This window comes from Rattus norvegicus, chromosome 3, assembly GCF_036323735.1.
Source record: "Rattus norvegicus strain BN/NHsdMcwi chromosome 3, GRCr8, whole genome shotgun sequence".
In the NCBI taxonomy this organism is placed as follows: domain Eukaryota; kingdom Metazoa; phylum Chordata; class Mammalia; order Rodentia; family Muridae; genus Rattus; species Rattus norvegicus.
The window spans coordinates 174,893,165-174,908,728 of NC_086021.1; the positions used below are offsets into that span (position 1 = coordinate 174,893,165).

Genomic DNA, 15,564 nt, shown 5'->3' on the forward strand with positions numbered 1-15,564 from the left:
ACATACACATGACATACACACACATAGACACACAATCATTCACACACACTTATACACAATGACACACACAGAGAGATGTACACATACACATAGACACAAGCACACATACAAACACACACAAACATGAACATACACATAGATGCACACACACAAACAGACACAGATGTACACACACAGAGAAACACACACATAGACACAGAAACACATATACACACACACAGAGACACATACAGACAAGCACACAAACAGACACACACACAGATGCACACACACAAACACAGAGACACAGATACACATACAGAAACACACAGAGACACAGAAACACACACAGACACACAGACATACAGACCCACACACACGGTGGTACACATGCCTACACACACTTCATACACATATAATAATAGTCTTTTTAAAAGTCCGTGTGTAGAAGACATTGATGGCTGTAAAACTAAACATGCAGAGTGGTTTGCTCACACTGACAATGGAGAAGAAAAACCAACGGAGAGTGAGAGCAGAGGCAGAGACAAGTGGGGACGCCTCAGCCCACTTGCTCCTCTGCATCAGACTGGGGATGAAGTGCAACAGTTCCATGTGTACGAATGGAAGATTCCGACGGAGTCCAAGTGTTGGCAAGTTCCTGAGGAAAGCTTCCCCTGTGTTATTTAGAACTGCAGAGTCAAATGTGTTACAAACGGAAACAGCAGTGCCAGGCTTACAGCGAGCCGTGAGCTAACTTGCCAGTCTCTCACTGTGAACAGCATCCTAAGGTTTCTTCGTGTACTTTTGAGAGAAGCTTTTGAGTGAGTCCTTTTGAGTTTTTAGGTGAAGACCCTTGGTTCCAGCTCAGGGGGAGCTGGCGGGAGTCCAAAAGTCAGCCACGATGACATACTCACATTGGAGTTCAGTGGAGGTTCAGGGCACAGCGTGGGTCCCCTGTCTGCAGACTCCTCACGGAAGACCGGGACCTGTGGACGTGAAGTAGACATAGGCGACTCCATCTTTCCTTCCTCTCTTCTATCACAGCGCGTGTTCGTCTGGGACCTGGACGAGACAATCATCATTTTCCACTCCCTGCTCACAGGAACGTTCGCATCCAGATATGGGAAGGTAAGGATTCTGCTTTGTCTTTCTCTTTAAAAAAAAAAAATCACATTTATGTGTTTGCTTACTCTGCGGGCGCCTGAGTTCCTGGGTCTCGGTGTGAACGTGTGCGGCACTGTAAGAGTGTGAAGCCCTGAGAATGGCGTGGGGGAGTCAGTTCTCGCCTGAGTGTGAGCCCCACGGATTGACCTCGGGTCAGCAGGCTTGACAGCGGGTGCCTTTACCCACTCAACCAACCTGCTAGCTTGTCTCCTTACTTTCAAAAGCAACTGTGTGCCCAGGCTGCTTGTCCTGGGAATCCCGGAGGCTCCTCGTGACCATATGCCAACACAAAGCTGACTCTTTGAGTCAGCCCGGGATTGGATGCTAAGAAATGTCCCTTTGGTCTGTGAGAATTCCGTACATTTCCTATCTGACATCTCATCCCTTTGCTCCCAAAGCATGAAGTCATCGGTGTCTATAATTACCAAAATCCTTGAGGTTTGCGTTAGAGGGCAGAGGTATACCGCATCCAGACATATAATAAACTAGAAACTGGGTCGAAGTGCTTTCCTCAGTTCTCTAGACCGAGAAACAGGCATATGGGGCCAGAGGTTGACAGTGGGTATCTGTCTCTGTTTCTCCCTCCCACTGAAGCTGGGACTCGCTTCTTTGACAGGATTGGCCCCAGCTGTCTTCCCCAGCTCTGGGGTCCCAGGTGCATGCCACCGTGCCCGGGTCTTGACCCAGTTGTCGGGGACCTTCCTCATGCTTGTGTGGGAGCACTTCACTGAGTGATCCATCTCCACAGACTGCTGTGGACTTAACGAACCACAAGCAGATGGGCAGGACATTTGTTATCTCTTCAGGGGGACCGGGAGGGGTCGAGGGTGGCACCTAAGAGGAAAGCAATAGAGGCTTGTCTGCTCCGAGGTGAGAGGCCAGGGGTAACTGCCTCTGGCACTGGTGGGGAAAGAGACCCGCCGAGCCTGGGAAACCCTTTTATTTCTGCTTAGTGTGCTGGACTTGACATCACCTCATGGCTTTCCCAGCTGCTTGCAGTTTTTATGGAAGCCATAACAAGCCAGAGGTGTGATTAACAGGGTAGATTTATTATCTGCCACAATGCTGTGCCGGATATAAAAATGGTGTCAGGGGCGCAGAAATCTCTCACCCATAGACACGTCATTAATATGTGTGGCAGGGACGGCGGCGTGCTCTTTCAGGCCCCGTGAAGCTTAGGTGGTTGCCAGCAATAAGAGTAGAGTCAGCAGCCACAGCAAGCACACGCCATCCCCTAGGGCCATGACTGGCAGGCACGTGCTCCCCCCGGGCTGTTGTATGTCGCCCATTAAGGCCGTTTTGAGGATATCCATCCATCGAGTGCAGTCACCACCCCAGACACACACTGGATTATGCCAGGTGAGACAAGCCCGGGAGAAGCCGACCTTCCTATGTGTGTTCCCTTGGCTTCTCAAGCTAAACCGAGAGGGCCCTTGAGGAAAGGACCCAATGAGCACTCAATCCTGAGTCCCGTACCGTAGGCTCATGTCATACCTCAGTGCCAGCCACCTTTCCCCAGCCCCACTCCTTCAGCCAAGCCATCAGTTCAGCTGGCCCTCCTAGCTGGTCCTCAACCTCTGCTTTCCATGCACCTGTCTCAGTCTCTCAGCACGCTATGGAGGCAGATGTGTGCCACCATGCCCAGCTTCAGGTCTTGTAATTAATGTCATCTTCTTGAAGGGACTTCCTGTAACAACTTCCGTCAATGGTGCATCTCCACCATAATTCCGCGCTTTGTGGTTGCCACCTTTGGGGACTCGGAGGACAAGAGTCCATGAGCGTTTCTCACCTTCCCAACCCAACAGGGTTCAGGGGACGGGCTGGCTTAGTGTGCATTTGTTGGATGAACCAATAGGGGTGATCTAGGACACCAAGCCTCTGGAGGACCAGATCGTCCATTTTGCCTTGTTTGCTGCTTCGTGGTAGCAGGACGCAGTCACAGAACGTGGTCTCCCACTTAGAAGGCACCAAGTAAATATTTGCAGGAAGAAGGGAGGGAAAGAGGGAGGACGGAGAAAAGGGAGGAAGACAGTGTCAAAAGAGAAATTCCTAACTGGTGGCCACTGGCCAAATTCAGCCTGTCAATATTTTTGTTTGGCCTCTAGGGTATTAAAAAAAAAATGTGAATTTATCGCCAACATTTAAAAATCAGGCAACTGCACAGACCAAAACAATCCGGATTTCTAGCTCTTCTTGAAAAATGAGGAAATCTGGCAAGCCAGCACTCCCCTGTGGCAGCAATCAGCAAGAACTCGGCAGCAGCTGCCCTTAGGGACACGTGTTCTCAGGGCCCATAGCCCCGCCTGCCCCCCTCAGCCATGGGGCTCTCCAGAGACCCCTGGGAACCTGAGTTTCTATGTCCTAGAACTACCAAACTGGGAGGTCAGAGCTGGAAGGACCCAAAGCCACCATAGGCTACCAGTCTCTATCATTTGAAGAAGAAACTGAAGCTCTGGGGGAGTGAGATCACCCAAGAGAGAGTGCAAGTGGGACTCAGGCTCATCTGCCTTCTTGTGTAATCTCTGAATGTCCTCATTCCTCTTCCGGAATCGTCCATCCCTTCCCCCAGCTCCCCATAAGGTTAAAAAAAAGGGATGGGGTTATTTGCTAATTCTGGAAGACCTGAACTTAAGAGGCTTGACATAGCTGATGGTGGTAGTGCAGCTCAACTTTAATCCCAGCAGTCAGGAGGCAGAGACAGATGGGTCTCTGTGAGCTTGAGACCAGCCTGGTCTACAGAGCAAGCTCCAGAACAGTCAAGACTACACAGAGAAACTCTGCCTCAAAAAATAAACAAGCAAAAGCCCTTGAAATAGCAAAGAAACTACTAATTTCTCGTGAGCATGTACACCCACATGCACACACTTATACACACACACGCACACACACACACACACACACACACACACACACACACACACACCCCTCAGACTCCAGGCATAAGCATCTTGAGCTGGACTAGCCCTGGAATGGAGGTTCCTCCAGGCTTTGTTTTCTGACATCCGGGAACATTGTTCCTTGCCAGGATTACTCACAGTTCACCTCATGTATGAATTCCAGCCACAAAGAGGGACCATGAAGAGGGAAGTCACCCTTTCTTTTCTTTCTTTTTTTTGTTGTCAATGTCCTCATTAAATTGTACATGAACAGATGTGTGTGTGCATGTATGTGTGCACGTGTGTGTGTGCATGTATGTGTGCACGTGTGTGTGCATCACTTGCATACCTGGTACCAGTGGAGGCCAGAAGAGGGTGCTGGATAGCAGGAGTTAGATACAGTTGTGAACTACCATGTGAGTATTGGGACTTGAACTCAGGTCCTCTACAAGAGCAGCCAGTACTCTTTTTTTTTTTTTTTTTTTTTTTTAAAGATTTATTTATTCATTTATTACATATGAGTACACTGTAGCTGTCTTCAGACACACCAGAATAGGGCATCAGATCTTGTTACAGATGGTTGTGAGCCACCATGTGGTTGCTGGGAATTGAACTCATGACCTTTGGAAGAGCAGCCGGGTGCTCTTAACCGCTGAGCCATCTCTCCAGCCCCCGAGCAGCCAGTACTCTTAACTGCTAAGCCATCTCTCCAGCCTCTTTTCTTTTCTTTTGTCCCCCTTTTAAGGGCCAGACCCAGAAGTTACACGTATCACTTGTGTTCACATCCCATTGGCTGAAACTTTGTCACATGGCCACAGCTAGCTGCAAGGGAGTCAGGACAAGGTAATCTGTCTCTGAGGCAATCACTCACTTGCCCAGTTAAGATGCAGGGGTCTTATTACTCTGAGGAGGAAGAGATTGTGAAAGGCCACTGGCAATTTTTAGCCCAAAGTATCACTCAGCATACAATTATTTCTGTTTATGCAACAACTGGATTTTTGAGTCTGAGCCTCCAGAGACAGGTTCAAACTATACCTCTAAGCTAGGGAGTCAGAGAAAGAGGAACAGCGAACACGAGCATAGCCTTAGGCCCATTGTGCAGGCAGAGTAACCCGGACCCAGGAGACAATGCAGTTGGAATATTCATAACAAGAACCCAAGGCCTCCCCTTCCACCCCATTGTTGTTTCTTTGTACCTTTCCCTGCTATATTCAGAGTATCCATTCCTACCAGCTGAGAGCAAGCAGAACTCTAGATTTGAAGCACACATAGGCATGCAACACGGGGAATTGATCTAATCACAATACCTGAGCCACCCAGGGATTGCTGAGATTCAGGTCTGGCTGGATCCAGGAGCAACATCTGCAGATCACCGTCAGCCGACTTCTCCACATGATTGATTCCCTCTCAGCAATCCTAGCTGAGAAAAGGCACTTCTGCTTCTTAAATCTCAAGACAACCTTTGTCCCACCCTGGCTCCAATGCCCATCCCAGCCTCTGCACTTACATGTGCCCGGGGTAGACCCAGAGCCCACTCTTGGTATGGATGAAATGGAGACCAAACCATCCCATGCCCTAGGGCTGGACCCCCAAAGGAATCTGAAACCTTTCTGAAGGATAGAAGCCCCCAGAGAAGTGATACTTGCTTTGGAGGCCAAAACCGTTGGGGTATCCATGCCAAGGACCCACTGTCTACTCTGTTGAGTGTTACACAGAAGCAGGACTCGTGTCTGTCACAGCCTAACCAGAGGAGGGATCCCTGTTTACTTAGGGAACAGAGGCCAGAGCTAACTGATTAAGGAATGATTCAAAACAGGGTGTTTGTGTTTTAAAACAGAAACTGGGCTGTCTTCCTGATCCCAATCAGGGGGTGCTGAGTGCAGCTGTCACCTCTCACTTCTGTGCCAACCTCTCCCGCCCCCAAGGCTCAGGGCCACAGTAGCTACCTCCCACGGCTCCTGTGGCTGCGTCAGCTATGCCCCTGGAGGTAACCGCTCCCTCTTAAGCCTCTTGCCCACTCTTCCCTGAACCCTGCTTTTCCTGCTGGGATTAGGAGAGCACAGGTGGGAAGTGTGGCGACCCTTTGTCGGGAAGCAGGATGAGATCTGAGCAAAGGTATTTTAGCCATCTTTGATTTGAGGAGAGATAACTTAACCATCTTTCCTCCCAGACCCACGGTGCTGCCCACACTCCCTCTGTGGCTCACCTTCCAGAAGCTCTATCCACGGAGGCGGAGCTTAACTCTGGGATGGCGACCGCAGTTTGTGTTGTGGTTGATAACTGCTTTGTAGAGATTCAGTGTGCTTAGTCTTGGTGTGCACGGCTCGGCAGGTCAGTCTATTCCCAGAACGGAGAGTTCAGGGCCACGGTCTCATTTTTTTAATTTTGTTATATTTCCTTAGCACGTGTGTGTGTGGTGCCACATGTATGTGCCATGGCGTTCACGTGGCTCACATGATAGCTAGCAGGATTCTCTCCTTCCGCCACCTCTGTCACCCGCACCTCCCTCAGGCGTGTCGCCTACGGTTCTCACTGGACCTTTGCACGTGCCGTCTCACCCACCAGGAATCTCATTCCCCAGTTCTGCTCCAGGTTCTTCCCTTCCTTATTCAGGAACCTTCCAGAACACTCCCCCAGGAAACAAACCTTGCTGCCTCTTGCCACACTGGTTTGTTATTTTCTGCCCCACGCCCACCGTATGCTGCAGCGTATGAATGCAAACTCATGCTACCAGGGTTCACCGGCCCTGTCAGGTGATTCCAGCTCCTTGGAGCCTTAGTCAAAAACCTGAGAAAGCATCACAAATTGTAGTGTGATGGGGGGGGGGACTTTCCAGGAGCAAAGGAACTGGGGCCAGATCAGACGCGGAGCACCTAAAGGAGCAGCAGGGTACTTGAACCAGAGAACTCAAGGGCCCAGGTATTGTAATGTCTTCCATGTTGTGTCCAGGGGGAGGGGCTGGTTGCTATGAGTGACAGGGTTTCCGTTTTGACTGACAGGCTTGGATTGTGTCAGCCTTTGCTCACTGTGTAGCATGTAACTGATTTTAACCACGTTAGTCACCCAGTTAGGTACAGACATAACCCAGTAAATAGGTGTCTACCCTGAAAGTTCACTCAGAGGATAGCCTGTACCTTACTGTTCATACACCCGGAAGTTCATTCAGGTCAGATCAGGCACCAACCTCCTGTACTAAGATATGTGCTGGAATACGCGAAAGGGAAGTTACCAGACCCATGAGACAGCTCCACAGTTCAAGGTGCTTAATGATCTGAGTTCAATCCCTGGAACCCACGCTGGAAAGAGAAGACTAACCCCCAAAAAGTTAGCCTCTGGCCCCTACAGAGACACCGTGGCACCTGTGTGGCGTATGCCCGTACCCACAGACCCAAGAATAATAAACGAAAAGTTGTTTGAGAAGATGAGTTCCTCAGCGGCTACTAAAGAAAGGCTGGCTGATTCTATTCTATGGGGATGAGTGTACTCATGGCCCAAGCCAGGCGGAGTCCCAGTTCACTGAGCTATTCCCTCCATTTGCCTGCCTCACTTAGTAGGTACCTCGGGTAGAGACCCAAACTGTGTGTCAAACCTCAAGAAATGAGCACCAGCCATATTTTTATGGAATATTTGGAAAATTCAAATCAGCGCCAAAACTTAAATAATGGACGAAAATCAGCGTTTGAAATATGGGTTAGCAACAGTAGGTAACCCAGGTCACAACCCTGCATCGTGAAAATAGCCCCCCAATCAATGCTGATTCCTTGACTGAAGTGGCAGTTAAGTCTCTACATGACAGATATATCAGTGTCACAACAGTAGGCATAGACTGGCTTTGTGGAGTCCCGGTGGGTTGTTTTGTGTGCCTGCGTGCGTGCATGCATGTATGTGTGTGTCACATGTCCTTCATCTACTCTCTACCTTGCTCCTGTGAGACAGGGTCCTCTCACACACAGTGCTGGGGTACAAGTGCATATATGACCACACCCAGCTTTTTATGTGGATGCTCAGGACCAGAACTCACGTCCCCATGGGTGTGTGACAAGCCCTCTCTACCCACCGAGCCTCGGCTGCAGCCCTAGATATGGCTTGGTTTTTATTGTGAATAGTTCAATAACTTTTTCCACTCGGGCTAAAGTATGGAAAAATAAGGGGTCAGTTTCCTTCTGCCTTGGACTGGACAGGAGCATAGTCCCAGCTGCAGCCTGGGGCCCCATCAGGCCTGGTAAGTAGTGGGAGCCAGACGCGTTTGTCAAAGCCGTGAGAGTTGGTGAGGAGACATTGAAAGTGTCTGGAGCAGACAGAGTTCTCGGCCCTTGCTGCACTAAATGGAGTTTTCTTTTGCTTTAATACAATTTATCATCCGAGTCAAGCCTATGTTCTCTAGCTTCCTCATCAGCCTTCCCCAGACTGGATCAGACCTCTAGAGTCTCAACGGCAAGAACCTGGATGATGGTAGTGTAGTCCCCAGCTCCTGGGGGTGTCACTGGGTGTGTCTGGCTCCTGTTGCTGGAGCTTCTCATAGTGAGGCTAGTCATGGTCACAGCTGCATCATCCCAGCCAGGGCTTAGCTCCTAAGTGGATCAACTGGTGAGGGCCTCACAGTGGGGAAGCCAAGGGTCCTCAGAACTCCCTCCCCGTCAGTGGGTTTGAGTTTGGGGACTGAGGCCAGGAGCCAGCATTGGTTGCTCCTTTAGTCCAGAACCTCCAACTCTCTCCTTTGTGTAGAGGAAGGAGAGATCAGAAGACATTCTGCCATGTCACTGTGGGAGGGGACAGCAAAGCCTGTGGATCAAACAGAGAGGCAGTTGGTTTGTTACAGTATACCCAGGACCCAGCAGCACCCGTGCTGCCCTGAGTGTGTCCAGCAACCACAGCAGCTCAGCTCTGCGCACGTCCTACTCCTCCTGGGCCAGAGCCGTGTCCCCAAGCCCTGGGGACACAGCTGGGAGCCAAGGCCAGGAAAAACGTATGTCTTCGAGGGGGAGACACGAGAAAAGCCAGACATGGTGATACACATCTGTGGCCCCACTGTGGGGAGGCTGAGGCAGGAGGATCACCAGTTGGAATCCAACCTGGTCTTCACAGACAGAGCCTCTATTAGAAAGAGGGAGGGGCAACAGAGGAAGAAAAGAAAGAGAGAGAGAGAGAGAGAGAGAGAGAGAAAAAAGAAAGAGAAAGAGAGAGGGAGGAAGGAAGGAAAGAAAGAAAGAAAGAGAGGAAGGAAGGAAAGAAAGAAAGAGAGGAAGGAAGGAAAGAAAGAAAGAGAGGAAAGAGGAAGGAAGGAAGGAAGGAAAGAAAGAAAGAAAGAAAGAAAGAAAGAAAGAAAGAAAGAAAGACAGACAGACAAGAAGGAAGGAAGGAGAGGAGCGGGAGACCCACAGGGACAGGGCCTCAGAGAAGCTACATTTGAACATAAACCTTAAGGAGGTGGAGAAACAGATGCCTAGAAGAAAAACAGACTAGCATGTACCAAAAAGTCTGCTCCGTTAGCCTGAAAACCAGCAGAGAGGCCGCAAGGCTACAGCCGGGCAGGGGTTGGGGATAGCAGCAATGGGACCAGCTTCTGCTGTGAAGCAGGAGCCCCCGGGGCTCCGGGAGGAAAAGCCAGGCTGAGTTCTCTTTCAGAAGAAACCCTGACTGCTCCCCAGGGAGGTATGGTCAGAACTGGGGAGAACCTTAAGAGAAGGGCTGCTGTCCATCTGAAAGACTCTGTTCACTCTAGGAGGTAGAGCAGGGAGGGGGAGCACAGCAGGCTGCATCCATTTTGAAAGCAGAACCAAGCACAGATAAAGATGTGAAGAAGGGGCCAAGGAGCCCGCTGTCAAAATGTGTGCTTTGCAAGCATGAGGTATTAAGTTCAATCCCCAAAACCCACATATAATGTATGTGTGTGTGTATAGTGTGTGTGTAATCCTAGCACATGGTAGAGACTTGCACACACATACACACACAAACATACACACATATACCACACACACACACATACACACATTACATACTCTACACGCACATACATATACAGACACACATACACCACACACACACACAAATACACACATCACACTCGCACACACATATACATATACAAGCATACACACATACACCCCCCACACACAAACATACACACATTCATTACACATAGTACACACACATACATATACAGACACACATACACCACACACACACACGCACACACAAACACATACATAGCACTCACACACACATATACATATACAAGCATACACCCATAAACCACACACACACAAATACACACTACATCACATACACACAACAGAAATTTTAAAAATAAAAATGATCTCGTTACTATTTTTGTGATGCTAAGTTTCAAATGGGAAGGGCCGGTTGGACATCAGTTCATCCCAAGACCCTCGGATTGGATCCCCCACCCCCACCCCCCAGCCACCCCAAAACAGAGCTCTCTGCTCACAGCTGCCTCTCAGACATCTAGATCTCTCCATCCTCAAACAAACACCAGGCAAAGTGCTTAAGGGCCGCTGTTTATTTTATTTCTTTAATGAGAAAACCTTCGCGTTCCTCCCGAGTTCAGCTGTGTTTATTTACGTTGTGCTGGGCTCTGGGCCTGAAGTCTGACAGGCTGAGGAGCCCTAGCCCCAGCAAAACACAGTCCTTAGAACTCTATAAAGTCGACTCTCAAAATAAATACTGCCTAATTCGCTCGGCAGAGGTGGATTAAGTCAAGATGAATACAATTTAGAAAGGATTTGCTGAGGAAGTGGGAGATTTTCTTCCCCCACTGGGGTTGAGCTCGCATCAGAACCTTTTTCTCCACCTTCAGACTTTGACAGTTAAAGCTATTTGGTTCTTGCGACTGATGAAGAAACAGCTTGGGCCGGTGCTTCCGACCACGGATCGTTTTATTTTTATTTTTTGTGTGGTGTTAGGGGTTAGTGTTAACTTTCCTAGTCACTTCGCTCATCCTGTAAGGCATCTGCTGTTTTGGGGTGGAGCAGGAGGGAGCCGGAGATGCTTTGAAAGACGTCACGCAGGTGAATGACAGACGCGGGGCCTCCGGCAGGGGGCGGTACCCTTTGTCGTCTTAATCCCTTGTAATAGCGTAACCCCAAGCAGGAGCCTAAGGCCTGTGCTTATACGTTTTCTTGGCATTAAAGGCTTCCACCCAACAGAAAATACAGGTTTTGGTGACTGCTAGAGGTTATCTGAAAAGTGTTCATTACGGTCTTTCTTTGAAGCCACAGCTCGCTGTCACTTGGAAAAGCTGTCTCCTGGTGGAATCCCGCCCACCCCCAACTTGGGTTGAGGGTTTGGGGGGCTAGTTAAAGGCTTAGAAGGCGCTGCCCGTTCCCTTTGCAAACCCTGTCCCTGCTCCCTGCCCACCTGCTGGAGGGGACCTGAAAGGAGAAGAAAGAGGTTTACTCACCTCTGAACACCTAAGGGAACTTGATTGGGATGGGGTGAGAGGTTCTTTTGTTCTCTAAATACAGGGGGCTGTGCTCTCAGTGGTCCTGGTGAGAAAGGTCCCCGGGTGCCCTGGAAACTGAAACAATGGCAGGGGGTCCTTTTCCGAGTTGAGAGGGTGCGTCCGCCCCCAGCGCCCACCTGCGCGTCACGCCCTTTAGTTTCCAACAATAGGGGTTTTGAGCCTGTCCTAAGGTTGCTAGGATTCCTGGAGCCTCCGGTGGTGGAGTGAAACTGGATGAGTGGCGGGTGGGCTTCAGCACTGACGCTGTCGTCACGCTTGATTGACACTGCAGTGGGGGGGGTGTCCCTCCCCAGGCCAGCTTCCGGTACTCCCTCCGAGTGTGTGAACTTGGGGGCCCCTCTAACGGCGGGGAGGCAGAGCTCAGGCGGAAAACTCCCACTCGGATCTTATTCTAAGTAGGAACATATAGCTAAAGGATCCCTCTGGGGTCGCCACGGGGTCACTGGGTGGAATATCATTTGGTCATGAAGAGGAATGGAGCCGTATTACGTGGGGCAATTCTGACGAATGAAAGCTGCAAGCCTGGAAGAAGAGAAGAGGCGGAGCCTCCGTGTGGCTACAGAGCATGCATTCAGGGAGCTAGGATGTGGCTGGTGGAGACCTGGGGTAAAGCATGGTAGAGTAGTGTTTTGTGGAGATGTAGTTTTAGTAAGGAAAACTCTGAGTAGATGGCGGTGGTAGCTGACCCTGAATTAGGAACTCCAAAACAAGTGTGTGAACCGGAGAGATGGCTCAGTGGTCAGGGCACTGACCGCTCTTACTGAGGAGCTGGCTTCCGTTCCCAGCATCCATATGGTGGCTCGAACCCGACACCCTCTTCTGACCTCCCTGGATATCAGGCAAACACACAGAGCACAGACACGCCGTGTAGGTAAAGCACCCATATTCATAAAATAACGTAATTTTTGAAAACTGCCAGGCTCCGTGGCGCACACCTGTAATCCCCGCACTTGGTGAAGAGATGGGGACTGGAAGCAGAGGGAGCAAGAGTTCAAGGGGCAACCTTGCTACATAGTACTCTGAGCAAACAAAACGTTTGTTTTATGTTGGTTTTTGCTAAGGGTGGCATCCAGGTTCTGTGCATGCTCAGCAAGCGACACACACACACACACACACACACACACACACACACACACACACACACGATGTTAAAAGTTCAAGGTCGTCCTCAGCTACATAGAGGCCTCTACTCCAAGTATTGCAGAGTGCCGGGGGGGGGGGGGTATACTCAGTGAATCCTGTGGGAAGCAAGTAGCATGTCATGCCCCATATATCAGCATAATCGGTACCCAAAATAGTGTCCGTTATAAAGAGAAAACCACACACACCTTAGCTATCACGAGGATCGTTAAACCTGCAGGGTTTCTCCAGCTCACCACAGCTCCAAGCCCTGAGTCCAAGGAGAGCAGGCTCTTGTGCTGCCGACATTTTCCATTCTGTGTGCCGAGTCCGGCCCACTAACTTATCTTTGTAAATAAGGTTTTATCGGCACCCGGCTGCTCCCGTGCGCTTACATGTTGTCCGAGGCTGCTTTTGTGTTGCGCACTAACACGGCACAGCTACTTAGAAGGGGTCAGCTCTGTGGTAGCAGACCTTATAAAGTAAGTGAATGGTGGTAATGAATACCTGTGATCTCTCACTCTGAGGTCTGAAACAAGGAAGAAGATTAGGATTCAAGGCCAGCCAGGTCCTCTAAGAAGATACAAAAAGGAAAGAAAAAGAATTTAATTTCAAGAACCAAATCGGCTCTGTCACGGGTGCTGAACAAGTTGGCTGTGATGGGACAAAAAACGAAAGACAGTACGCAAATTGTCATGTGGTTGTGTTTCAATAAAACTTTATTTACGGACAGAAAAAGAAGTAAACTTTTAGAAACTTTTAGGCCACTGGAACCAGTAGTTGGGGCTGATGGCCGTAGTCCTAACACTAGGGAGACTGAGGCAGGAGATACCATTCCAGTCTGGGACACAGGAAAAAAAAATCTTTTCTTGAAGAAATAAAAACCATGCCATTGTCTGTGTGCAGTGCTGTGTCTGTGAAAGGGAGTCTGAAGTGTTGCTATCCTAATGAGCAAGAAGCAGGAGCCATGGGGTGCTGGTAGGGACAGGGGAGCCCCATCTATCCCTATGTGTTCAAAGCATCTCTCTAGACACACCAGGCTGCAGCGTCATCCACACGTCTCCATCCTGGACCGTCCTGGATCCGGCTGTCAGGCTTTCGAAGTTGTCTCACTTGTAATAGAGACAGTCTCTGGGTCCGGGAGAAACAAGATAGAGTCTGCAGCCTCCTCTGTGCTTCTGGCTTTGGGTTTCTGACCCTGGATAGAGTGAAAAATGCCTCGTCTAGAAGGCATTGCGTTCTTTAAGCATAAATGACTTTAAACCAGTAACAGTCCATGTGCTGCGAGGCTGCCTGACACCCAGAGAGCGGAGCTGGCTAGGTCACCCTTGATCTCTTCCTCTCCACACTGACTCCATAGCGGGTCCTCAGTTGGCTCTTGTCACGGTGACGGAATTTATCCTGACCTCTTTGGCAGCGTACTTGTTCATACACATAAACCCATGTGTCGATGGTCCCCTATTTTCCTCACCCTCCTGCTCTCTGGAACGGCCCAGGAAGCAAGTTTGAGAGGCTTTTGGTTTTTGTTGTTTTCCTTTACTGTTCAAACACATGAATTAACCTCTTCCCCCCCCACCCACCCACAACCATCATTTTCTTGTCTTTCTCGTTTAAAAAGTTTTTCTTTTTTCCTTTTCTTTCTCTTTCTCTAACAAGCTGATCTGTTTTCCAGGAGTTTCCAAGTAATTAAACCCAATTAAAACCATTAAATTCATGCTTTTAATGACAACTTTATTATTTAAGGCTAACCGCAAAGGAGGAGGTTTAACTGGCCCAGCCTTCCACAGTGTGCTAATCCTCCCCTAACCTCTGGCTGACACTCGGAGAGATAAACCCCACAGAATAAGCGAGCCGCTTTAATGAATAGCTTTAATTAGTACTTTTCTTCCTCCTGGCAGACTAATTATTTGTTCAGCTTCTAAAGAACCACTTGACAGGGATATTTACAGGCCCGGTAGATTTGGGTGGCATGATGACTTCAATTGGTTTTGTGTGCCCAGGTGGGATTTTTTTTTTTTTTTTGGTAAGGAAGAGAGGGGGGTCTTCATACTAAAGTAGGTGCAATGGTATATCATCCTGCGTATCGTGCTGAAGGAGGGGATGGCAGGGTAATTGACACAGAAGAAAAAGCAAGGTGACCGCAGGCGGCGGGCCGTGAGCCAGCTCTAGCATTGGCGAGACACCCACCCTGTGTACGGAACGTGGGCAAGCCCAGACAGCACCACGCAGAGACACAAGCCTGGCTCCGGGACAGTCTGGGTCCTGACAGGAGAGGAAAGGGCCTGGGGTGGCACTGTGCCAAGCCATCACCCTCCCTCTGCCCCCAAACCTTTCTCCGGGTGGCATCTAAGGAAGAAAGAACCATGTTTCCAGGTGTGGCCAGAGAAGCCCATGAATAGCCAATCCAGAAAGCAGAGGCTTTCCCGGTGGCCAGACTGTCTCTGTTGACCCATCTCTCAGAAGTGGGCACTGTGGCTACTCAGGTCGGGGTGAGGGACATGAAGTTGAGTGTGCTGCCCCCGAGTCACCTTCAGAAAATACAAGCAGAGTCCCAGTGTGCCCCTAGGGTCCTCACTGGGAGTGCTTTCCAACTACTGGGTCTCACTTCCTCCTTGAGACACAAAAGAGGCACCTCCTGCCTTTGTTGTTAGGAGATTTTATTTAGGGGTGGGGGCAGGGTCTCATGTAGCCCAGGCTGGCCTGGAACTCACTAGGTAGTCAAAGGTGACCTTGAACTTCTGAGCCTCCAGCTCCTGAGTGCTGGGACTACTGACAAGTAACCACTCCTGGGTTCACACACTGAAAGGACTGAGCTCCTGCTTTGTGGGAGCTGAGAAGGCCCTCTACTGGCCCCAGCCCTGGATTTCTTCATTTTTGTTTATAACGTAGTTTGGTTTGTGTCTGTGTTAGAAAGCCAGCTTCGTTTCAGTGTTTTTTCTGCCC

The 15,564-nt window shown here is 49.7% G+C and overlaps 1 protein-coding gene across 4 annotated transcripts in view; it reads left to right on the plus strand.

Moving 5' to 3' along the window:
- The window catches only part of Eya2 (EYA transcriptional coactivator and phosphatase 2), a 183,264-nt gene that overhangs the window by 138,393 nt on the left and 29,307 nt on the right, over window positions 1-15,564 (plus strand). For all 4 annotated transcript variants that reach the window (NM_130427.2, XM_039104164.2, XM_039104163.2 and 1 more), the window contains one exon: window positions 1,024-1,107. In NM_130427.2, coding sequence (NP_569111.2) covers window positions 1,024-1,107 — 84 coding nt within the window. The remainder of the gene's footprint in view (window positions 1-1,023; window positions 1,108-15,564) is intronic.